We start from the raw sequence: 24,307 nt of genomic DNA, 5'->3' as shown, positions 1-24,307 counted from the left end.
TCACCCTCAGTGTGTGCACACGAGAGCCACACCACAGAGCGGGCAAATGCCCCATTCATGAGGGAAACGTTTGTTTCTAGAACAAAAAGAGCTAGGGCAGGACACACTATGCTTGGTCCGAAGGCTTCCCAGGCTGGGTGGGGACTGCTTTCAGGTCTTCCCCTCCTTCTTTAAAAAGCGTCAGGCACGCATGAGCCAGACTCACACATACCCCTCCGCCACGGCAAGACCCCTCCTGGGCCATGTCAAGAGCCCAGGGGTCTCTGCAAGTTCCCCTTGAACCCAAAGGAGACAAAACAGCCATTTGCTTTTTTCAGTTCTGCCTGGTCCAGGCTGTAGGTCTCAGCTCGTCCTCTGGAGCTGCGCTGTCGTTGTGGGGGTGTTAGGAGGATCCCACCTTACGCCCACCTGCAGTCAGCCCAAGGCACTTAGCAAACACCTGGCCAGGACATAAGAGAGCCCAAGAGAAGGAAACCTACGCAGCCAAGGTGGCCCTCCTCTCCTTGTGAGCCGAGCTGAGGACTTCCCAGCCCAGGAGAGGTAGGGCAAGAATGGGTTTGCTCAGGAAAAAGACCTGGACCCTCCCCAATCCCAACCCCAGAAGGAAGCACACTGAGTCAGGAGCTCGGGTTTGGTTTCCATCGGTCATTTACAAATCTCCCTCAGGCTACACAAGTGCTCCGCGGGGGAGCTCAGAGCAGGCCCTGGGGGAGACTCTGGCCCCCTGCTGGTTTCATCATGGGGCACACAGGTGAGCAGCATGGACCCCTTGTCAAGTAAGGCAGTGGCATAAGGGCGGGCCTGGAGGGTGACACGCAGGCCCTGGTGCTCAGTGACAACAGTCTCTCCCAGGCACAGGGGACCACGGTCTATCGCTCCAGACGAGTGACCTGAGAATAGCAGCTCTCTTATCCATTAAGAAGAGAAGCCAGATCTCCTCCCGGGCAGTGCCCAGGCCGAGGCTGGAAGAAGAAAGCATCCTTGCATTTTGAACACTCAACGCAAGATTCCAAAGATCATGACAGACACAAAACATGCAGCTAAAGGATTCCAGATGATCCAGAAACATCTCCACGTGGTCAGATCACACAGCAAACGTTGCTTTCTGGGTCAAGACCTGGCCAGTGTCACAGTCAATCCCACGGCCTCCATGAAATCTTCCAAGCTTCTTAACTTGCACACCAGCTTCCAGCCAAACGTGACTGAGGGTGTAGAGAGACCTCACTGGAAGGTCACGGACACGCCAACAGAACCCAGAGGCACGCTGACAGACAAAGGCTAGCGCAGGGAGCCAAAGCAGCCAGCCCTTCCCTCTGGCCACCGAGTGAGCGCCAGGGGACCGCTTGTTCTGCAGCCCCGACAGGCGGGCATTGGCTGTCTTCTCCAGCTGAGCCTACACTTGGAAGGACACGAACAGAGGGGGGGAGGGGAGGCGGGAAGAGTTTCCACCCAGAGTGCTAAGGAGAGCTCCTCAGGTGGACAGAGGCTCAAAGAGCAAACAGCAATGACGGGATGGCGGGAAGGTGTGTGGAGTTTTCCATTCTCTGCAGATTTCAATGTGAAGCAGGAGGGTCCTGAGTCCAACGCCAAGGCAGCCGCCTATGAAGTTCTGTTCTGTGATCTGGGCATCGTGACAGCAGAGACTGCCTCAGGGAAAGGCACATCACCGCCACGTGGCCCTGGGTGGGTGGGCGTTCTGAACCAGAGTCAGAGGGGCCCACGGGTGACCATGGGAACGCAGTGTCCTTGCATTCAAAGCTCCAGTGACAACAGAGCCCCTGACCAGAGGCTGGAGACTGGAGGAGACTGCAGGGCTGCGCACAGGCCAGCACCTGCCCCTCCCACATTCCGTGGTGACAGCCACAGAGGTGGCGGCAGGAGGGCTCAGTAGAAACGCTTCCGGCTCTGTTCCTGCCACTTGTTATAGAGTATGATCCCAATGACAATGGCAAATACGGAAAACACCAGAGAGAAGAAGACGATGAGGAAGAGGGCCAGGCCACTCAGCGGTGCCAGAGGGGCTGTCACTGAGGGAGTGAAAGAGGAGCAAGTCAGCACCACGGACCCAGCCTGCTGGGAAGGACCACCCAACAAGCTCTCCCCAATTCTGACGCCCATTTTCGGGGACAGAGCGCGGACTCCCTCTTTCCAGATGCCTCAGTCTGAACACGAAGCAGCCTCCTCCTGCTCATTTGTACCCTGGAGACAAGTGACAAGCAGGTGCCAGTGCTCCGTATTCCTCAGGGGGACGACAGAGGGGAGGTGGCCCTGCGAGCCGTGGGCGCAGGTTACCTCAGAAGCCCCACGTGGCTGCCCCTCCCGCACTGTGGGCCAGTCCCCAGGGTCCCCAGGGTCCCTATGCTCACTCTCAGGCAGTTTCATGTTGTCTACCGAGGGCAAGAACACGTCTCGATGCAGCTTCTCCTCTTCTGGGGTCCTGTCCACTGTCAGCTCGAACAGTTTCAGGGAGACGATGTCATGGTTGTCTGCAGAGAAAGGAACAAGAACCGCTCCAGCCCCCAGAAAAGGCGGGTCTGAGAGGATCTTGGGTCAAGCTTCTGCTCCACAGCTAACTAGCAGTGACCTTGGAAAAAGAACTGAGACCTTTCTGTTTTCTCATCTAAAAATCAGAATGGGGTGGGGAATATTCTATACTATTCCACACTTAAAGATTTTATCAACAAGCATCCATCACCCACATCGCCCAAAATTGAGAGATAATACAAGGGTGAACCCCGTGATGTATAAACCCATCAGTGAGAGGAGAGCCAGCAGTTTCCACTCAGCAGGAAGGACGCACATGGGCGCGATGGGAAAGGGCCTCATGGGGCTGCCCGATGGCCCCGCACGGGCACGGCTACGGCATGGGACATATTCCCCTTCTAGACTGGGCCTAATGCTTCGCAGCTCCATGTAACTGGGAGCCTCCCCAGTAGCTACGAGAGAAAGGACTGAGGATTTCGGGACGCACTTTTTTCTCTTTGTGAAGTATCATCATAAACTCATCAATGAAACACATCTGATGGGTTCCAGTGCACACCATACTGATGCCCAGCTCAACCGAGCGTGCTCCAGCAGGAGCCTGCCTGTTCAAGTCGACTCCTGAGTTCTCTCACGTGAACCCCAAAGTTCTGGATGTCTCCCCTGCTCTTCTGGGAAGTTCCCGCTGGAACCCTTCCTGCCTCAGACCGGCCATTTCTCCGAAGCCTAGTTCCTCTCAGTGGACACTGGTCTCCAGAGACCATAAACCTGAGTGCCAGGGGAGCTCACGGCTACTCGGTTGGTTAAGGGGACTGGATTTCTTGCTGTTTCTATTACTAGGATGACATCCACACCTGCTTGGACTCAGAATTTTTAGCCGACCCCAGACAGTAGAATACTGGATTTGCCTTCCGTTAGAAAATCATTTCCACTGTCAGAACTGAGTTCAAACCATGGACAGGATAAAAGGCCAGGCCCATGCTCCTTACATGTGGGGCAGCAAAGACTGGGTGGCTGGGACATGCCCCCAGTTTCTCAGATGTCCTCGACCAGCCACTGAGTAACAGTAGGAAGATATCAACAAGACCCCCCAGAGTAAGACACAGTTTACATTTAGGGGTATCTGTGGGCAGAGGTCACAGACTTGCTAACCAGGTATTACCACCAACAACCAGAGCAAAGAACTCCTTTGGATGAACAAAAAAATGACTGTATTCTCTTTGGCAAGATCTAACAGTTGGGAACAAATTCCCATTTGAAAAGTACATTGAGAGGTAACTGATAGGGCCCAGAAACCTGTAGGCTCCGAAGAAAACTCGCAGCAGACTCAGATACCTCTTTTACCTTGAGTCACATAAACAGGGTTACGTAGCAGACCTAAGGCTGCCTCCTGTCCCTGAGCCCCAGGGATGTCCCACAGCATCAGCCCGCATGCACAGTATTCAGAACCCAGCTGCCCAAAGCCAAGTCCTTACGGGACACAAGCAGAACAACAAGCAGAGCGGGCGGGATAGGGAGCAGCGCCGCGAGGGGAGCTTCCTACATTTGGACTGTGGCAGTGATGACATAGGTGTGAGTATTTGTCACAACTCTTCACGTTATATATTTCTGTTGTATGGAAAACACACCCCAATAAAGTTGATTTTTTTAAAAATTAGTTGCCAGGATTTAAAAACTCAGATTTCATTTTTAAAATCGAAGATTTCCAGCTTCTCTTGAAACACTAGAAGACATGGCCTCACTGAACCGAGTTTTTCTTAGCTGGAACTGAGTGGCTGTTGCTCACTTCAGTGGGTGTTTGCCTTTCCTTTTTTGCCACTAGAAAATCCTATTTCATATTGGCTTTATTCCTAATAAATTATGTCAAAAGTCCCGGTTCTTTACGTCTTGTCAAACAACGTATGGTGGAGCTAAAGCCAAGGGGGAGAACAAGCATAAAGAGAAGCCACACAGGGTCGGGCCTGGTTCGTACTGGGATGGGAGAAGCCACACAGCGACAAGGAGGAAGAAAGCCCCAAGGAGCCAGGAAAGCAAGCGCAGCAGGTGCCATTAGTGCCACATCGTCACAGAGGGTGAGAGCTTCAGAGTGACAGGCCAGCGGGCCGGCCGGGCTGGAGAGAGGAGAGGAGCAGATGAGGGCCCAGAAGGGTACCGCCCACAAGGAGTGCTAACAGCGCAGCAGACACTGGCCCAGAGAAGCACGCACATTTCCAGCGGGTGGCTGGAAATGAGCATCTGAAAACACGACAGTCAAAAGCCTGAGCAAAAAGGAGGGTCTGGGGGTTGGTCAGAAGAGGGATAGCAGAGTCACGGGGATGTCTTGTTAAGAGAAGGGGAACTGAGCACGTCAGGAGGGTAGAAAGGCGGCCCCAGAGACGGGAAAGTGTGGAACTCTAAACCCAGGCTGGAGCAGGCTCTGTGACTGCTGTCCCTTGGCACCAACGTCTCCTGGGACAGCTGTCCGAGGACAGCTGAGGCCTGGGGTCGTAAGGATCTGGGAACCCAAGTGCAGGAAGACAAGCACTCCCAGGAAACCTGCTTCCCAGAGCTCCGCCTGCCTGGCTCTCCCTGAGAAGCCTCACTGAGGCCTGGCTACCGAGATGTGACCTTGGTCCGGGCGCACAGGACGTGCACACAGGTGGCAGTACCTGAGAGGTCTCCAGTGAGGGAGGAAGTGCCGAAGTAGTAGCCACGGGGCAGGCGGACCCCGGGCACCTCGATGCAGTCCCTCCACTCGTGCTTGCCATCAATGTCCATCATTACCTAGAATAGAAAAAGCGGTCAGGGCAGGCCACGGAGCAGAAGCCAGACAACCCACACTACCAGCTGGTCCAGAACAGGGACTCACCGTCAAATGCCTCTTAACATAGCGGATCACCAGGAAGGTGTCATAATGCAGGTTGCGGATGATGGCCGTACAGCCCCCCAGCTCTGTGGGCCGTCCATCTCGCTCATGATCATAGCTGAGGGAGCCATTGTTCACCATGGCTGAGATGTAGGGGAACACCCGCTGGGAAAGCAGACGACAGTAAGGGAGTACTCAGGAACGGAAACAGCAACAGGAGCTGTGCACATATAAGCCGAGCCCCTTTGTGACCAGACAACCCTCGGCCTCACCACCGACAGCCCCCGAGAACCCACATTCTGATGGTCACTCAGGGGATATGGCCCAGGAAGCAACCGAACTCCGACCCTGCCTTCAGGAATACTCCTTGCACAGACTCGGGTGGGTCTGAAATGGGCCCTGTCAGCCTCGGGTGTCTGACTTGAACCCTCCCAGAGACTACCAAGCACTGATACTCTGCCCAAGACTAGTGCTCTTCTGTTTATGCATATACACCTATCTATCAACTGCCATGTAAACTTCTTAGAGAAAAAGATCATTTATTACGCTTTGCATGTCTCCACCTCAGCTGCATCCCCACCCCAGCCCCTACCCCGTAAGAATACCTACACACAGCAGGTATTCTGAAAATACCTGTTTGATCAGGGAAATTTTTCCATTCAGGATAGCTCCTTTCAAATGGTAAAATCCTCCCCCGTGATGCTCAATAGACCCAAAGAAGTGCCAGAACCGATCTCCAGCCGTGATGACTGTTCTCAGTCAAAAGACCTTCCGGCCCACTTAGCTTCAGCCACACACAGCTTCTCCCAATCCAACGCTCAGGGCGAGTTTCCCCCGCTGCAGGTCTGCTCAGGTCCCACCCATTCCCCCACCTACTTCGGAAGCCCTCTCTCACCAGTGGAGTTCAGGAGCAAACTCTTTCCTAGGAGTGATGAGCTAACCATCCCAGAGCGAGCCGGGTGCCGGGCAGTGCAGATGAGAGGGGAGGAAACATGAGACATGCCACTTCCTTGGTGAGTTCCTCACCATCCTCAACAGTCAACATGCAAGGTAAAGACGTACTCATAATCAGAGCCGGGTGACGCTCAAGACAACAGCCACATGGACGCTAAACAGCAGTGAATGCTGGACGGACACACAGGGAATAAGGGATGGTGGGGAGTGGGGTGTCAAGAACTGAGTACCTGGACTCCTGGAGAATATCTCCTCTTCTGGGCCTGAGAGGGTCCAGCAGGTTATTATAAAAACAAGAGAGGGCACAGAAGACAGGAGACCAAGTCAGAAAGAAACCAGGGAAGAGCTAAGACCAGTGGTGGCGGACGAGCAAAACAATCTGAATCCCCACAGAGGGTATTCAAGCCCTTATACCCCCAAACTACAGGCACAACTGTATGCACAGGCGTTCGTACCTTTCCCAAGGACAGGGTGTTAACTATCACCAGAGCCTCAGACGGGTCCACTGGGGAGACCTCTCCAAGGTCCTGAAGCTTGCAGAAGTTTTATGAAACGTACAGTGACACACCATTCAAGCAGGCCCCACTATGACGCTGAGAGTCAGGGGATATTCTGTAGACATCAAGTTTGTCTGTACCCAGACTGCAGTATTTCTGTAGCAAAGGGACCGGAGTGACAAATAGGTCTACGTTCTTCGAATTACAAGACGTCCTTTGCTGCCTAGGGTGTCAGGATATAGGTCTTGCCCAGAAGACAAAAAGCCCACCACCACTTTAGAGGCCGTGAAGTTAACACTAATCCAAAGGGATCATTTACTCTCTAACTGAGCTTACGGACACATATTTCCAAATAGCTCATCACTCTAACCTGATATGTGGGCAAGGAAAATCTCCGTGGGAGTGCGGCAACATGACACTTAGAAAATCATGAGGCTCAAGGGTGTTTGGCTTTGCTCCAGAAAACTGCTAGCTCTAGCAACAAGAGATACGCACACAGGCTCAGCTCAGCCCTGCCCTGCGGGAAGGGTGGGCCAGGGTGTAGAGCCCAGGGCAGCCCTTCCTCTGATGCCTCATGAGCACCTACCAGGGGCCAGGCACTGCTCCAGATGCTAGGGTTCCATGGGAAATAAGGCAGAGCTGACACCAGAGTGGAAGGGACCACCGATAAGTAAATAAAATTTCAGACCGTGATAAACACCATGCTGAAACTAAAAGAGAGGACACAGTAGAAACTGAAGTTGGGGCAACATGTGAGCTGGGACCCAGCTAGTGAGAGGGGGGTCCACCAGCAGCACGGGGTGGCACACGTGTGGACTAGACAGGACCACCTGAAACTCAGTGAGCGACGGGGAAGCTGGTGTGAGCTGAAGCAGGAGCCAGACTCCACCAGGCCTGGAGGCCCCAGCAAGGAGTTCAGGGTGGGCCTCAGGGCAGCCCCCAGCTGCTCTCCTCGTAGGCCGCTGGTGGACTCTGTACAGGACTAGAGGAAGGTGTGAGGGAAACCCGTGGGGGGTCACACTGCCATAAAACTACTGTCACCTACTTGTACAACTGACATCTAGGACAAGGATCTGTGAGCAGATTACCAAGCACTTTACAGAAATGTGCTTGATAAGGAAGCTCTCACTTCAGTGAGTACTTAGCGAAAAGAGGGGGTTAAAATGCTGCGGGGGGGGGGGCTCTGATGATCCCGAGGCTGCTGTCTGGTGCCAGTGACCCCAGCACTCCTTGTCAGCTGGGTGACTCACAGGTCCCAAGAGTGCCTAGGACACACACAGCCTCAGCCTAAGGCGCCTTCCTCCTCCCCAGGCTGGGGGAGAGGGGGCACCCAGTAACTGGTGAGCTGGGCCTCAGGACCGCCTTGGGGAGTTTTTCGGGAGCACATACATGGGCGTCCCTCAGTCAGAGTCTCACTCCGTGGGTCTAGAGTGGGCACAGGATCATTTTTTAAAAAGCACCACAAATTTAGGAAACACCGTGCTAGACCCAGAGCCCACAGCTAGAAGCCGGAAGCTGTCTACTTCAGCAACTCGTGACCTGGCCTCCAACTCTGCCCCTCGTATTATAGGAAGTCTTTAAATGAATCTTCTTTTTCCTGCCCAGCCAGGAGTTCGAGAAGTGTTTCTTGGGTAGCCACTCACTTCACACAGCGGCGATTTCCTTCCATTGGAAGGCAGCCTACAGAACCGAAGGCTCACTGACTCAGGCAAACGAGGCAGTTTCATTCTGATTTCAAGAGTCACCAAAAATTAGGAACTCCTGCCTGCTGTGCAAATGGTTGTTGTCTGTAGGGTGGACAAATGTGTTCACATTTTGTACTACAAGGCCACTTAAAAACAAAGACCCTGGGGCGGCCGGACGGCTCATTTGGTTAGAGCGCAAGCTCTTAACAGGATTGCTGGTTCGATTCTCACATGGGCCAGTGAGCTGCGCCCTCCACAACTAGATTGAAGACAACGAGCTGCCTCTGGGCTTCTGGAGAGGGGCCGGATGGTTCAGTTGGTTAGAGCACGAGCTCTCAACAAGAACGTTGCTGGTTCAGTTCCCACATTGGATGGTGGGCTGCACCCCTGCAACTAAGATTGAAAATGGCGATTGGGCTTGGAGCTGAGCTGCACTCTCCACAGCTAGGTTGAAGTACAACGACTGATGGGTCTTGGAAAAACACACTGTTCCACAATATTTGGAAATAAAATTTTTAAAAAAAAAACACGAAACTTTGTACGTGATCACTGTACCCTCGGCATACCCTAGGTATACTGATTGAAAGGAGAGCCATGAACGTGCGGATTCATGGATTGTAGGCTAATGTTCCACAGGTCTGAGCACGGGAGCTGTGAACCACAGGCAGAAAAGAGCACACATGCCTGTCATCTGGGAGAGCCAGGTTCTTGGCGCAGTTACGCCATACCCGGCTACGTAACCCTGGGTGGATTCTACTGTTTTCTGAGATTCTAGGTCATCACTGGAGCGGGGAGAACAACGCACAGCTCACAGGGTAAATTATGGAAGTGAAATGAGACACAAAAAGCATTTCGTACAGTGGCCAGTGTTCAGGAGGGAGTAAGTGTTCATTTGATCCATGACCAAATTAATGAATCTCGAGCTAGAAATAGTATTCACAGGTACTTCATAAAAGCACAAAGCCAAACATACATCTTTGAGAGCAGAAATTCCCAGACCGCTGGCTTGTCATAAACCAGTAAAATCTCTAAAAATATTTTGAGGATTAACAGGTTTGCCCTTTTGGGGTTTTCTTGACCTACTAAATATATTAAAGCAATGACAGAACAACCATCTTTATAAGCATCTTTTTTTTTTTTTTAAAGATTTTATTGGGGAAGGGGAACAGGACTTTATTGGGGAACAGTGTGTACTTCCAGGACTTTTTTCCAAGTTAAGTTGTTCTCCTTTCAATCTTAGTTGTGGAGGGTGCTGTTCAGCTTCAAGTTGTTGTCCTTTCAGTCTTAGCTGTGGAGGGCACAGCTCAGCTCCAGGTCAGGTTGCCGTTGTTAGTTGCAGGGGGCACAGCCCACCATCCCTTGCGGGAGTTGAACCAGCAACCTTGTGGTTGAGAGGACGCGCTCCAACCAACTGAGCCATCCGGGAGCTCAGCGGCAGCTCAGCTCAAGGTGCCGTGTTCCGTCTTAGTTGCAGGTGGCGCTGCCCACCATCCCTTGAGGGAGTCGAGGAATCAAACTGGCAACCTTGTGGTTGAGAGCCCACTGGCGCATGTGGGAATCAAACCAGCAGCCTTTGGAGTTAGGAGCATGGAGCTCTAACCGCCTGAGCCACCGGGCCTATAAGCATCATTTTTTAAAAGAACATTTTAACACCAAAAAGAAAGAAAGAACTGTGTAATGTCATAATAAAATACTTGGCATTTATGAAAAGTCACCTCACTGTCCCTACTCCCAGACCAGTGAAACTCAGTCACCAACTAACATGAACTCGTGAACACTGAACACCTGGCGGCCCTCTCATGCAGCTTTGCCATCTAAACCATCCTGCACTGCGTAAGCCAACTGAGCTTGCTCTCTGGAACCCAGACCGGAAGAAAAGGAGGGTGGGAGGGGAGAGGACAGAGCCACAACGGCTACTACCAAGATGTCTGCAGAATGGCCCTCATGTATGTCACTCAGTGGTAAGAAGAACAGCTTTTTCTGAGTGCTTACTCTGAGCCAGGCACTGTTCTCAGTACTGTACACGTATGTGTTCCTTCAATTTTCACAACCCATGAGCTGGTAGTGTTAGTATCTACATTTCACAGGTAAGGACACTCGTTTAAGAGCACATAGGTATTCAGTAGTGACAGCAGGATACGAAATAGGTAGTCTGGAACCAGAGCCCTGGCTCAGTCACCATGCCACACTGCTCCCACATCTACCAGTAATGGAAGGATGCTTGGTGTATGCCGTGAGGTCCAAAAACAACAAACAAAAACCCAAAACAAAACTAGGTCTCAAATAGTACATACCCTGAAACACAAAGAAGTGTACACACACACACACACACACACACACACACTGAGGTAAAAGAAAAGGACAAAGTAAATGTAGTAAAACATTAACATTTGGGGAATCTGGGTAAAGAGAAGTCCAGAATTCTTTGCTATATTCTTACAACTTATCTGTAAGCCTGAAACTATATAAAATTTAAAAACAAAAGATTAATCTGAATCTAGTAGTTGCCATTTTTCAATTTTTCTATATATCTACAAAATTTCAAAATTAAAAGTTTAAAACAAAAGTATGTTCATATGATGTAATGTTGTTTTTAAAAAGATGCTCGTACAGTTTTGCTTTTTTCCCGGCCTTTCTGATTTTTCTCTAATGGGCTTTTATATAAAGAAAGAACTAACAAATGCCCCTTCCACAGCCTCTCCCTTACGCCTCATTTGACCCTCCCTTTGGGTCACCAGTGGAACGTCACTGCTACTTCCACACTTTGGAGACTTACAAGGTTTGTCAGTCTCTGGTCCCACAGTAACTTTCAGCAGGATTCTGGGTACAGAGGTGACCGGTTAACTCGGCTATACCCGTTCCGCAGTCTGAGACCAGGGGCTTCTACCACACCACTGGCAGCATGAGGAGGCCCCCAAACTACTACTCATCTACGTCAGGGCTCTGTCCCCAAGTCTTAAAGCTCCTCGTCTGGAGGACATATAAAAGGGGGCCTCCGCCAGCTGACTGACCGCCTGGAACACTTCCACAGATGTGGACATGGTCATGAGGTCTGAAGTCCATGGGATGATTTTCATCCCATTTATCTTAGTCGAGACCCCACTAGAACAAACACAAATAAGGTAATCTGAGGGCTTCAATAAAGAGTGCTCTGAAATCAGGAAACAAAACTTGAGGTCTGCCCAAACAACAAACACGGAAGTCCACAGCCCATCTACCCAGATTACAAGGGCCAAGATTCAGAATACAGCCTAATGTCTCCACTTCACCGCTGCCTACCATTCTGATCGAACGTGAAAACTTCTCATGCATGAGGACCTTGTGTACAGTTCTACTTTGGGCAGTCCATGAACCTCCTAAAATTGCACGTAAAGTCCTCTGTGTACCTGCATCTTTCTGTGGGCCCACCACTCTCATCATATTCTCCAAAGGGTCAAAACCCAAAGACAGGTTAGAACCGCCCCAAGGCCAAGTGTCCTCTGGAGCACTGGCTCCTGCTTTCTCCTTCTCTCCCTCTTTCACTCTCTCAGAAAGGAAACATTGTGTTCCACTCAATTCCAGCACAAAAGCCATCCATTTCTACTCCCCTCGAAAACTAGCCCTCACCGGTAGAGCTATGCCTCAACATGTAGTCACTTCGGAGCCTGCCAACACTCCCCACACCTACTTTCCTAAGGAGTCTCCTGGAAAACACTGCCTCACCTGGGACTGAAACAAAAACCCTAAGTCACATCCACACTGGATGATAAGAGAATTTAAGAAGTACGGAGCTCCTTTAATAATGGAAAGATTCTCTGCCAACAACAGAGACCAAGAGGGATCAGTGTCTTCATCAAGGGAATGTATTTTTAAACTGGGTAGCACAGTGTTGTTCATTTTGTTCCAGTTTCAAAGGAGGAAGAACAATCATCACATTGAAAAATATGGGGAGCCGCTGAAACTAGACTAGCACGCTGGCCTGACCCAGCAAGAGCAGTGTGCTTTCTCCCCACTCTCTCGCCAGCTGTCTCATCTCCCAGGAGCGAGGCCCCACTGTCTCACTAGGGCGATGAGGCCGAGGCTGCAAAGGGCTGCACTTCCGTGTTCTCCTGCCACAAGGCCTCGTCACCATACTCTGATTTCCGATGAAAAAACACACTGCTCCAAAATTGATGAGTTCCCAGCAACTTTTCACCAACATTTGGGTTCTCATGAGGAACTGACAACCATCAGCTGATGACTTCACATGTCAAAAGATGATCGGGTCACGTTCTAATCCACAGTTTAAAATGGCAATACTAAGATATAATCCATACCACAAATTCACCTAAAATCTGTAATTCAATGCCTTTTAGGCTATTTGGAGAGTTAAAATTGTGATTACAATGAATTTTAAAACATTTTTATTCCCCCTAAGGAAACCCTGTGCCCACTAACAGTCACTCTCCTCAGACCCGGGCAACCTCTCCTCCACGTCATCTCTACCGATCTGCCAAGTCATATATATGGGACCATAAATGTGTGGTCTTTGGGGACTGGCTTCTTCCACTTAGCATGTTTTCAAGGGCCCTCCACATTGGAGCACATATTAAGGCTTCCCTTCTTTTTAATGCTGAGTGGTACTCCATCATGTGGATATACCATATTTTGTTTATTCACTCATCAGGTTGATGGTCGTTTGAGTTGTATCCGTGTTTTGACTATTATGACTAATGCTATGAATATCCACGTACAAGTTTTTGCATAGACATGTTTTCATTTCTCTTGGGTATACACCTAGGAGTAGAATTGCTGGATCATGCAAACTCCATGGTTAACCATTTGAAGGAACAGCCCACCTGTTTTCCAAAACAGCAGCCCTATTTCACATTCTCACGAGCAGTGTGAGGGTTCCAGTTACTCCACATCCTCTCCAAAACTTGTTACCATCTGTCTTTTTCATTTTAGCCATAAAAGTGGGTATGAAATGGCATCTCATGATGGTTTTGACCTATCACGTACCTGATGGCTAATGATGTTGAGCCTCCTTTTATGTTTATGGGCCATGTGTGTATCTTCTTTGAGGCGATACCTACTCAGGTCCATTGGCCATTTTATAAGTAGGTTGTCTTTTTTAATACTGAGTTGTAACTAGAATATATAAAGTCCCTTCTCAGACATATGATTTACATTTGTTTTCTCCTGTCTGTAGGTGTTTTTTTTTCACTTTCTTGATGGTGTCCTTTGAAGCACAAAAGTTTTTTAATTTTCATGAGGTCCAATTTATCTATTTTTTTCTTTTGTGGCTTTATTTTTTTCCCAAAGATTTTATTGGGGAAGGGGAACAGGACTTCATTGGGGAACAGTGTGTACTTCCAGGACTTTTTTCCAAGTCAAGTTGTTGTCCTTCAATCTTAGTTGTGGAGGGTGCCATTCAACTTCAAGTTGTTGTCCTTTCAGTCTTAGTTGTGGAGGGCGCAGCTCAGCTCCAGATTCAGTTGCCCTTGCTAGTCACAGAGGGTGCAGCCCACCATCCCTTACGGGAGTCGAGGAATTGAACCGGCAACCTTGTGGTTGAGAAGACGCGCTCCAACCAACTGAGCCATCCGGGAGCTCAGTGGCAGCTCAGCTCAAGGTGCCGTGTTCAATCTTAGTTGCAGGGAGTGCTGCCCACCATCACTTGCAGGACTCAAGGAATAGAACTGTAGCCTTGTGGTTGAGAGCCCACTGGCCCATGTGGGAATCCAACCGGCAGCCTTTGGAGTTAGGAGCATGGAGTTCTAACCGCCTGAGCCACGGGGCCGGCCCCCTGTGGCTTTTATTTTTGATGTCCTATCTAAGAAACCATTGCCTAATCCAAGGTTATGAACAATTAACCATTTTCTTCTAAGAGTTTTATAGTTTTAGCTTTTACCTTTAGTTCTTTGATTTGTTTTGAGTTAAAATTTGTGTATGGTGTGATGGTGACAACTTCATTATTCTGCCTGTGGATATCCAGCTGTGCCAGCACCATTTGTTGAAAAGATGGTTCTTTCCCCATTGAATTGTCTTGGCACCCTTATCAAAAATCAATTGATCATAAATATGAGGATGTATTTATAGTTTCAATTCTACTCCACTGATCCATATGTCTATCCTTATGCCAGTACCACACTGTTTTATTGCAGCTTTGTAGTACATTATGAAATCAGAAAGTGTGAGTCTTCCAACTTTGCTCTTCTTTATCAAGGTTATTTGGCTATTCTGATTCTCTTGAATTTTTATTGACTTTGGGATCAGCTTGTCAATTTCTACAAAGAAGCCAGCGAGGCCTTTGATAGACAGGGATTGCATCAAATCTGCAGATCAATGTGGAAGTATCACTATCTTAACAATACTAAATTTTCTGATTCATGACATGGGATGTCTTTTCATTTACTTAAGTCTTTAATTTTTCAACAATATTTCATAGTTTTCAGAGTACACATTTTTATGGTTAAATTTATTTCTAAGTAGTTTACTCTTTTTTTGATGATAGTATAAATGGATTCCCTACTTTCATTTTCTGATTGTTCAATGCAAGCGACATAGAAATACAATCGATTTTTGTATATTGATCTTGCATCCTGCAACTCTGCTCACTTCATTTATTCGTTCTAATAATTTGTGGATTCTTTGGGATTTTTCTATACACAAAATCATGTCATCTGCAAATAGAAATAGTTTTACTTCTTCCTTTCCAATTTGGATGTCTTTTATTTTCTTGACTAATTGCTCTGACTAGAAACTCCAGTACAATGTTGACTAGAAGGGGTGAGAGCAGATATCCTGGTCTCGTTCCTGATCTAAGGGGGAAAGCAGCCAGTCTTTTATAATTAAGTGTGATGTTAGCTGCGGTTTTTTCACAGATGCCCTTTATCAAGTTGAGGAAGTTCCCTTCCATTCCTCATTTGTTTCATGTTTTTATTATCATAGAGAGGTATTAAATTTTGTCAAATACCTTTTCCACATCTACTGATATGATCACATAATTTTTGTCCTTTATTCTAGTCACGTGGTCTATCACACTACAGATATTAAACCAAATGTGAAGTCCTAGGATGAATACACTTGGTCATGGTATACAATCCTTCTTATATGTTGCTGGATTTGGCTTGCTATTATTTTGCTGATGATTTTTATACCTATTTGTAAGAGATGTCTATTAGACTATCATTTTCTTGTGATGTCCTTATCTGGTTTTAGTATCAGGATATTACTGGCCTCAAAGAATGAGTTTGATTTTTAGTAAGAGTTTGAGAGGAATTCGTATTAATTCTATTTTATATATTCATTAAAATTTACCAGTGAAGCCATCTGGGTCTGGGCTTTCCCTTGTGAGTCATTTTTAATTACTAGTTCATTCTCTTTCCTTGCTACAGATTTATCCAAATTGTCTATTTCTTCAATTGTCATTTTAATAACCATTTATGATCTAGCGGCCTCACTGTGACACAAGTAGTAAGTAGCCTGCACTCCCAAATACCGAACTCTTGACTTACCTCAACTGCAATTCCTGCTTTGCTGGTGGGGCAACAATGTGACTTTGGACAGTCTGTCCCGATTTCAGAGCCAAGCCTAAACTCAACGCAGATCCTGAACAACTTCAGCCCATTATGGATGCATTACTGGTTGCTAACGCTTTCCCAGTATTTCCTCATGGACAAACATGATAGGAAGTGAATTGACCTATAAGGTCATGTGCACTCTGGTGACAAGGAAACCAGAAACCAGAGAAACGCCTGCACGCCAGCACCTTTGGGGATCTGATGGCTACTCCACACCCCTCCTGCCAGCTCCCTGTCCCCCTACTCCAGCACAACTTCTACATATGACATTTGCAAGTTTTCAAAAGGCTCCGTATTTGTCACCCTTTCCTTATGTGCTCCACACAATAAAGCAAAATAAGGAGGTTGCAACCTCAAGTCAAACCTACTCTTGCGTGTCACTGACAAGTTTTTTAACCTCTCTGGACCTCAATTTCTTACTCATAATGTGGGGATGATATCTACCCCAAAGGGTTGTTAGAATATATACGTAATACGTGTAAAAGTGCTTAACAATGGCTGGCACCTTTATATATCATGTCAAAGTGAACCATGCCGCTAACAAGACACATCTGATCTTCACCTCTAAGATTGTTCCAGGTGGTGGGGAGGCAGGAAGGAGGACACCTTCTACACCCTCTGTACTGAGTAGCTCTGCACTCAGAAATCACTCAGAAGAACGGCAACTGCACAAGAGATCATATGAGAATAACGAATGTGTTCACACGCAAGGAAATCCACCCGGCAAAAGAAAGCAACGGGTGGCAGGTGATAGAGCATCATCATTAAACGCACGGCCTCCAGAATCAGGTGGCCTGGGTTTTCAAAATCTGGCTGCACCTTTATTGGCTATCACCTCGAACGAGATGCTTATCTTCTCTAAGCTTCTGTTTACTCATTGGCAAAGTGGGAAAATAATACTGACTATAAGGAGACTTGATGAGGATGAAGACGACATTTGTAAAATGCCTGGCACATAATGGCCAACTAATAAACAGAAACTCCTTTTATTAGGTTTTTAAATTTTTCATTTTAATTAAAAATTTTGTTTAATAGATAAACAAATAAGGTAACAATGACTTTGGTCCAGGGGTTCTCAATCCTGGCTATCCACGTGACTCACCTGGAAAGCTTTGAAAAAGTAAGGTTGCCTAGACTGCACCAAAGACAAACAGAATCAGTCTCTCTGAGGTTGGGCCTGGACATCAGTATTTTCCAAAACTTTCCAGGTAACTCCAACGTGTAGTTGGGAGTGAGAAACGTAACAGCTAGCCAGATAAGAAGTCCTGACTTTTACCATGTGAAACTAATTGTTCTGACTAACAACTACTCTCCTTAAAAATAAGCTCATCAGATCTGCCCTCTCAAATCAGAATTACTGCTATCTGATGGTGGAATGGAAGCTAAGACAGTCTGAACAATTCCCGTCTGGGAGAAACAGAGAGCCAGGTTTAAACTCTAGTCAAGCCCCGAAGCCCAGACCTCTCATTCAGATGCTTTCTAATTACCACCATCTCGTTGGCAGGACTGCAAACCGAGTCATGACACACCCCTCATTAAAATCCTTCAGCTCAGGGACCCCCTTAGAATGCAGCCCCAACTCCTTAACGGGAACACCACCCTTCACAACCTGGCCCCACAAGGCGCACAATGGGGGTGGCTCACACCCATGCAGACTGCTCCAGGGTTGGTCTAAATAGCCAAACCACCTGCCACCCAAGACACTGCTCACCGTCAGAGGCCAGTTAACATGCCCTGGAGAGAGCAGTATTAACACTAGAGAATGCAATGGGAATGGAGGCCATGGAATTGTGCAATGTGACAAGACTGCTGGCCTGTTTCTCTTTCTAGCCTCATCTCTCTCTGTCCTCACTCACTGTCCCTTCTCTCACTTTATCACCTTAACACATGCTTTTCCCTCCACATGAAACACTGGTTCCTCATTCTGCAGACTTTGATGTAAATGTAACTTCTGGGAAAAAGTCGACCCCACCTGCTACTGCGGCCACATCACCCCACCCCAGGTTCAATGCAGCTGCTCCGTCTTCCTGTTGCACCCCCTCATTTCCCGTTCCCCCACCAGCATGCACACTCAGCAGTGCTACTGCCTGCAGGGATCACTGACTCCCAGGGCCTGGCCCCAGACAGGACCTGACGGACAGTGGGGTGAAGAGGGGCCCAGAAGCGACTCCGTAACTGGCCCAAAGGTTATTCCCGACTCAGGTGTCGCTTTCCATCAACATGTGAATGCTGTGCGAAATGTTAAAAACTGTTGAATGTGGGGTTTGCATATACAGTGATCTGTTCTTCCAATGTTTTGATAAGTTTGAAATTTTTCATAAACTTTTGGGGTAAAACTAAAGTGAATTCTGCCTCCATTCCTAACCCTGCCTTTCTTGCTAAACATTATTTAGCTGTAGGATACCCAGCAACAAGCCGTCACAACCATTTCCCCACCACCTGACGGCACGATCAACCTGTTGCTAGCATAGAAAGCACTGGAGGACCCTTAGGGTCAGCAAAAGAAAGCAAGACGCTTCTGACGACAGCCACACACTGGGTTCCCACAAAACGCTGAGAAACGGTGCAAACTTATTTCCTCTGAGGCCTTTCCTACAGGAGAGGAGAAGTGTTGTCTGGGTCTGGGCAGAGCAGAAGAGGACGTCAGGCCGGGCGAGCCAGCTCAAGGGACAGCACAGCGGTGACGTACTAAGTCACGCGGGCTGCGTGACACAAGTTAGCTTGCTCTGGCACGGGCCTGGTAGCCGAGTCAACCCGCCAAGCTTGTGCTCTCCCAGCAGCCACCTAGTACACAAGACAGAATGCCGTTAACACTAAAGAGAAAGCCCCCATCCAGACGGCCATTCCCCAAAGTGTATACCACACACAGTTCTCTCTAGAAAAGCTCCTGACAGAGACACTCACTTCTGAAGTTCAATAGACTAAGGAAGTGGAAGCGAACCCCTCACTTCCTGTCCCCTGTGCTCCCGCCTGAACAGTGCTTCTGAGGCAGAGAATGGGACTTCCGTGTGGCTGCCCTACGCTCTGACACTTGCCATTACCTCTTGCTGCTTCTCCTCATTGGGGTAGGTGTCTACAAATACTCCCAGCCCCACAAATTTGTCCATGTTTCCAAACACAGGCCCTAGAGAGAGAGAACAGATGATGAACAATGAAATAAAGCCAAGAGTTGGGAAAGAAATAATACATCACTACAATGGAGAAAAAGGGACATTCACATGACTGCCGGGCCTCAGTTAAGACAAGAAAGCATGTCCCAGCACCTGGCAACGTATGTGGCCTGGCACAAGCACCGATGAGTAACTGGAGCTGTCACGGACGGCAGGAAAGACGGAAGGCCACGGCAACCTGGCTTTAGCACCGCAGCTGCTTCTGACCCCAGCGGGGTGCTAAGGCGTCCCTAAAGAATTCTGCCTCACAGATACTTGGTGATGACCATTCCCCTGAGCGAGAGCTGAATTCCCAAGTTCAACTTCTTGTTGCAAAATAGATCGGGTTGAATCACGTGGAGTTTCAATCTGCTTGGAGCAATGGCTCCTGCACAACGGGACAGACCCCTCGTCTCCTGACTTAGGAGTACTGAGATCGGCCCGTGTGTACCCAGGAGGAGGTGTCAGTGTTCCAGACAGCCAGTGCTCTTACCCAGGCGACAGGCCGAGTGTGTACAGGGAAATCAGAAGGGACTAATAAGCAGGAAATCGCCCAGGACGAGTCAAGTTCAGCTGTTTGTTAAGACTCAGACCCCACTGTAGAGACTAGACAGCCAGCCTTCATCCACAAACATCCAGGGAGAGGGAAAATTGCTGGCATTATGGAGATGTGCCCTCCCCAAAAAGAGGGCACACGAGAAAGCAGGTCGGTCACACCTCCCACAGGAGTACCCAGGGCCCTAGTACCTGGCTGCATCCGATCCTTTGTGTACCAGATTGCCAAGCCGTCCCCATGCAGATTCTTCTTTCCTTGTCCATGGATTCTGAAGTGCACCTGCAACTCCCAGTCTCTCAGGAAACACGGCTAAAGAGAAAAGACATTGGGGTCAACGAGGAGCATGAAATGTGGAACCCCTCAAGCCCTCACCAGCAGTCTAGACTTGGAAGACACAAATGCAGGTACCATGAGGCTAAGGGTTAAAACTGAAATCTAAGGCTTGCTACGTGCTTGTCATAAAATTAAACAGATTGAACCATTCAACTATGTATGAGATGTAATATGAAAGGTGTATAAACCTCCCAGTTATCTTCGCCATCTTCCAAGACAATCTGGATAGTACTGTGAAGTTGGAAAAGACATGAGAACACCGCGCGAGGCCACTGGCATGCCACAGGCAGCAGAGCAGCCGATCGTGTGAGTACGGGTGGCTGAACTAACTCATCTGCAACACACGATCGGCTCTCTGAAAGAAAGACTCCAAAAAGCTGGGGTTTAAAGAAAGGTCAAAGCCTCATTCATTGCGAAAGAATAAGAAAAACTAACTTACTATGCAAAAGTTCCCAGGGATAATTAGCAGAAGCTATACACAATTCTAATTAAACTTGGCCCTATGCCAAGCTGATGGGTAAGCCAGAGTTCCCATGAGAAGGGGTAAATTACAGTCCCCCTAATGCTCATGCCCATGGCCAGGAAGCATAAATGCACCAACTGAGAACACCACCACCCTCCCCACCACAGGGACAGCCTCCGGTGGGAAGACACTAGGGAGGGGGTACAAATCAGACTCCTGTTTCTTTCTGGAACTGTGTGTCACACCTTGGGGAAAGGGAGAAGGTAAGCGGATGGTTAAGTGCACTAAAGAGTCGAATGCTTTCAAGTAGAAACCAGAGTGGGTATTTGGTTTAGAGAGGCTCCTGGTTGAAGTTCACTGTGAAGAAAGAGGGGAAGGAGGAGAGGACAGACCAACAGGGTTCAGCTGAAGGCTCTCCAAATATATTGTTCTGGCTCTCAAGCAGCACACTGCTAGATCATTTTCAGTTTTCAGTTTAATTTCTGGGAAATCTTCCAAAAGTGTTAGTATTGGGAGTACATAGCCCGAATGACACGGGTGTTGACACCTCTGAAATCTCCCTACTCTCATGGACCCAGTCCCTGTGTTGTCATTCTGGTTTCTCATCTTTCCGCTGTTCCATTTCGATTTCAGGGCAAGAGTGAGATCAGTGGGAGAAAGCTGCTCCACAGCCATTGGGTATGTATGCCCCTGGGAGGAGGGCAGGCCAAAGAGCTTCACGCTGGGCCAAGGGGTGCCAGCCACTTATCCCTGGCCTCAGTGCCGCACAATGCTGTGCAGTTCAGCTCAGGACTATGTCTAACCATGTTAGACTCACCTAGAGGGCTTAAAAAAAAAAATCGCAATGGCCAAGATGCACCCCGTTTCAATTAAATCAGAATCTCTGGGGTGGGACTCAGGCATCAAGTCCAATGGACTTCAACCAAACTTGACAACCACAGCTCAACCAATGCATTGTATCCAAATGATGCAGAAACAACTCCAATCTCTCTCTGGTAGTCAGATGTCAAAAAATACAGGTAGCAGAGAATCTGAAAAAAGACAGATTCTAGATTCTAGACTAGAATTGCTGCTAAGACAGCTATGTAGAGACAGCTGGCAAGAAAGCAGCAAGGCATCGAGCCCTGCACATAATCATTTAGTAATCCAGAGACCTCCATCCATGAACTTATACCAAATGCAGAACACAACAGTGCATGTTTCTGTAACCATTTTAACTTCCCAAAGCTTCTTCGTGTCTATGTTCTTATCTTACTCTCACAACCCTGGTGGGCAACTGGAACAGTTATTATGAAGCGCATCTGACAGATGGAGAAACTGAAAACCAAGAGAGGTTAATTAGCCGCCTAGGGCTCACAGTGGGGCTGTGATGCAGCTAGATCTGGAGCCCAGGTCTTTCAACTGGCGGCCCTTCACCTCTTCTGCCAGAACACATGGCCCTAAACTCTGTCCAGGAATGGGCTCAGCACTACAACCTGGAGGAAGGGGCCAGCGTGTGCAAATGGCTCAGATAGAAACTTCTTTCCTTCCTCTGCAACTTTAGAATTCACTGCACATAAAATGACCAGGGAAAAGGAATACTCTTTTCTGAGGTTTACTCATCTGTAACTAATGATAAAAACCATGGAAAAGTAAGTTCTTAGCTGATGAGAACCCAAGGGACAAGTATCAAAGGGTGCCAAAGTCATTCCCAAAAGTAAAGTGGTAGTAAAAGATTTAGAAAGAGCCCTGGAAACCGAAAAGAAAGCATCACCTTACACTTGTATAAGATCACAGTGCAGCCACAGCAGGAACACTGCACGCACTTCTTGCCGCCATACCTCAAGGAAGACAATGTAGCTAGAAAAGGTCCAGAGAAGGACAAACAAAATGACCAAGGGCTCAAAGTGGCTTTCACATGAAAATAAAACTTAAAATTAGACTGCAAAGTTAAAGAACAAGCTGGGCTGGGGGTGGGGCACTGGGGTGAAGTTTGGGATAAATTTAAAAGAGCAGTCTTCTACTTTACAAAGTAATTAAATGTTGAGTTGTTAACCTCCATGAAGTCACACAATCAGGTCAATCAGAAATGAAAGACATTTCAGATAACAGAATCAAAATGAATTATTTGCCATAATTAGAGAAATAGAGAGTATTTCCCTAAATAGCTGATTTCATTATGAAGGTCATCATAATTTCTGAAATGAAAACCCTTGATATCCACAGAAGTCAGAATCCTGGGAAAAGACAGTAAAATTAAGTCACTATGCTCCTGGTGAACTTCTTAAGAACTTTTGGGTAACCAACAGAGGAGGGAGAAAGATTCTTACCACCCGGTTCCACAGGGCACCCTGTTTACTTTGCATATCTGGGGTAAGGCGGACATACTGGGTCATCACCATGGCGTTGCCCATCAAATTCCACAGTGAGGAACTTCCTGTGCCCACGCCTGTGGGAAGGAAGTAGATCAGTTCATATTCTTCAACACCAACCCGTTCAGAAAGCCACCATGGGCTCTCCAGGAGCTGGAGTCATCATCTTTTTTTCTCTTTCATGTCACTCAATCTCCAACCTTCTGTCACTCATCAATCTAAAATCCTTACCATCTTTATAGCTTCCTTTCACAAAGCCCTTCTCAGGGGAAGACCCCAAAACACATCAGAGGTATCACATTATCCATGCCACAGTAACCATAGCTCATCCATTCTTCCGTTTTTATATGTGAGTAAATTTTACCAACAAAAAAGAAATTCCCCAATTAAACCAAAAAGAGCTGGACCCTCAGGCCTCTGGGGCTTAATCACATCCCTTCTTTAAACAATCCAAGCGTGAACCTAACACCTCAGACTACAAGCCCCTTGAGAACTGTGTGTCTGTCTGACCCACAGCGTTAGCAGCAACCAGTTCGGAGGCGGCATTCGATGCACCTGCTAAGTGAGTAAGCGATCACCCTTCGCAGCAGTGTACGCGTCCTCTTACTGGGAGGTCTTGTTTGTTTGCTGTCCCCCTACCCACGCTCCCTGGGGAAACAGACTTGTGTGAGTTATGCCATCTGCACTGATTTGGTCCTCTTTGTAGCCAATTACATAAATGTGTTGGTTGATAAGCTGTGCCTAGGGGCCTATGAACCCTAAACAGAGCAAAGCTACCAGGCTCCCGGACTGGAGAACAGGTGTTCTAACCGACACCAGAATTTTATCTTCTTTCTCAATCGGGCCACGCACACCCGCAGCCCCATCGGGAGACCAGCTCATTGCCAGTGGTCCTCCATCACTCGCCACCATTCGCAATCCCCGTCCCTCCCCACCTTCTTCCCGCCCAACCCCCAGCCCCACTTCGTCCTGGGAAAGCGCTAGCGGCACCCAAGAGCCCTGCTGTGACCTGCTGGAAACTTCCAGAGCTAAGTGCGCGAGGAGGAAGGGTGGGGGACACGCCGACCCCTGCCCCTCGCATCCGTGGCTCCCAAATGCGGAGCGAGTCCCCGTGGGCTCCCACCCACCGCTGGTGGTTCCCTGGGGCCACAAAGCTCGTCGCCGCCCGCCTCTACGGAGGCGCTCAGGTCCCGAAGCCCTCCCCGAGCACGACCACCGTCGCCCCGGGCGCCTCACCCTGGTAGGGCTTCGACAGCGAGTGCTCCCGTTTCAAGTACTCGAACGTCTGACCCGCCCCGACTTGCCGTGGCCCCTGCCAAGATCCCAACAAAAAGAGAAGGAACAACATCCTCGACCCATCTCGAGCGGACAAACACCACCGCCACCGTCGCCACCACCCCGAGGATGCCAGAGTCGCCGCCATCTTTCCCACCGCCGTCCCTTCATCAA

General features: G+C 48.5%; 1 protein-coding gene across 7 annotated transcripts; it reads right to left on the bottom strand.

Annotated features, from left to right (window-relative positions):
• Positions 1–630: 630 nt before the first annotated feature.
• LMAN2L (lectin, mannose binding 2 like) lies at positions 631–24,307 on the bottom strand. Of its 7 annotated transcripts, none has more exons than XM_081068545.1 (9): positions 24,095–24,307; positions 22,817–22,935; positions 19,903–20,020; positions 19,048–19,130; positions 6,511–6,543; positions 5,330–5,491; positions 5,130–5,244; positions 2,367–2,486; positions 631–2,027 (listed from the first exon to the last, which is right to left on the bottom strand). In XM_081068545.1, the coding sequence occupies exons 1-9, from the start codon at positions 24,279–24,281 to the stop codon at positions 1,885–1,887; spliced, it is 1,080 nt and encodes a 359-aa protein (XP_080924671.1). In that variant the 5' UTR covers positions 24,282–24,307; the 3' UTR covers positions 631–1,884. The 7 variants fall into 7 exon arrangements, with proteins under 7 accessions (XP_080924671.1, XP_080924673.1, XP_080924672.1 ...); XM_081068547.1 differs by having other exon boundaries at positions 24,163–24,299; XM_081068546.1 differs by lacking the exon at positions 6,511–6,543.

Source organism: Rhinolophus hipposideros (assembly GCF_964194185.1).
Source record: "Rhinolophus hipposideros genome assembly, chromosome: 12".
NCBI lineage: Eukaryota > Metazoa > Chordata > Mammalia > Chiroptera > Rhinolophidae > Rhinolophus > Rhinolophus hipposideros.
This window is presented reverse-complemented; position numbering and strand designations above follow the sequence as displayed.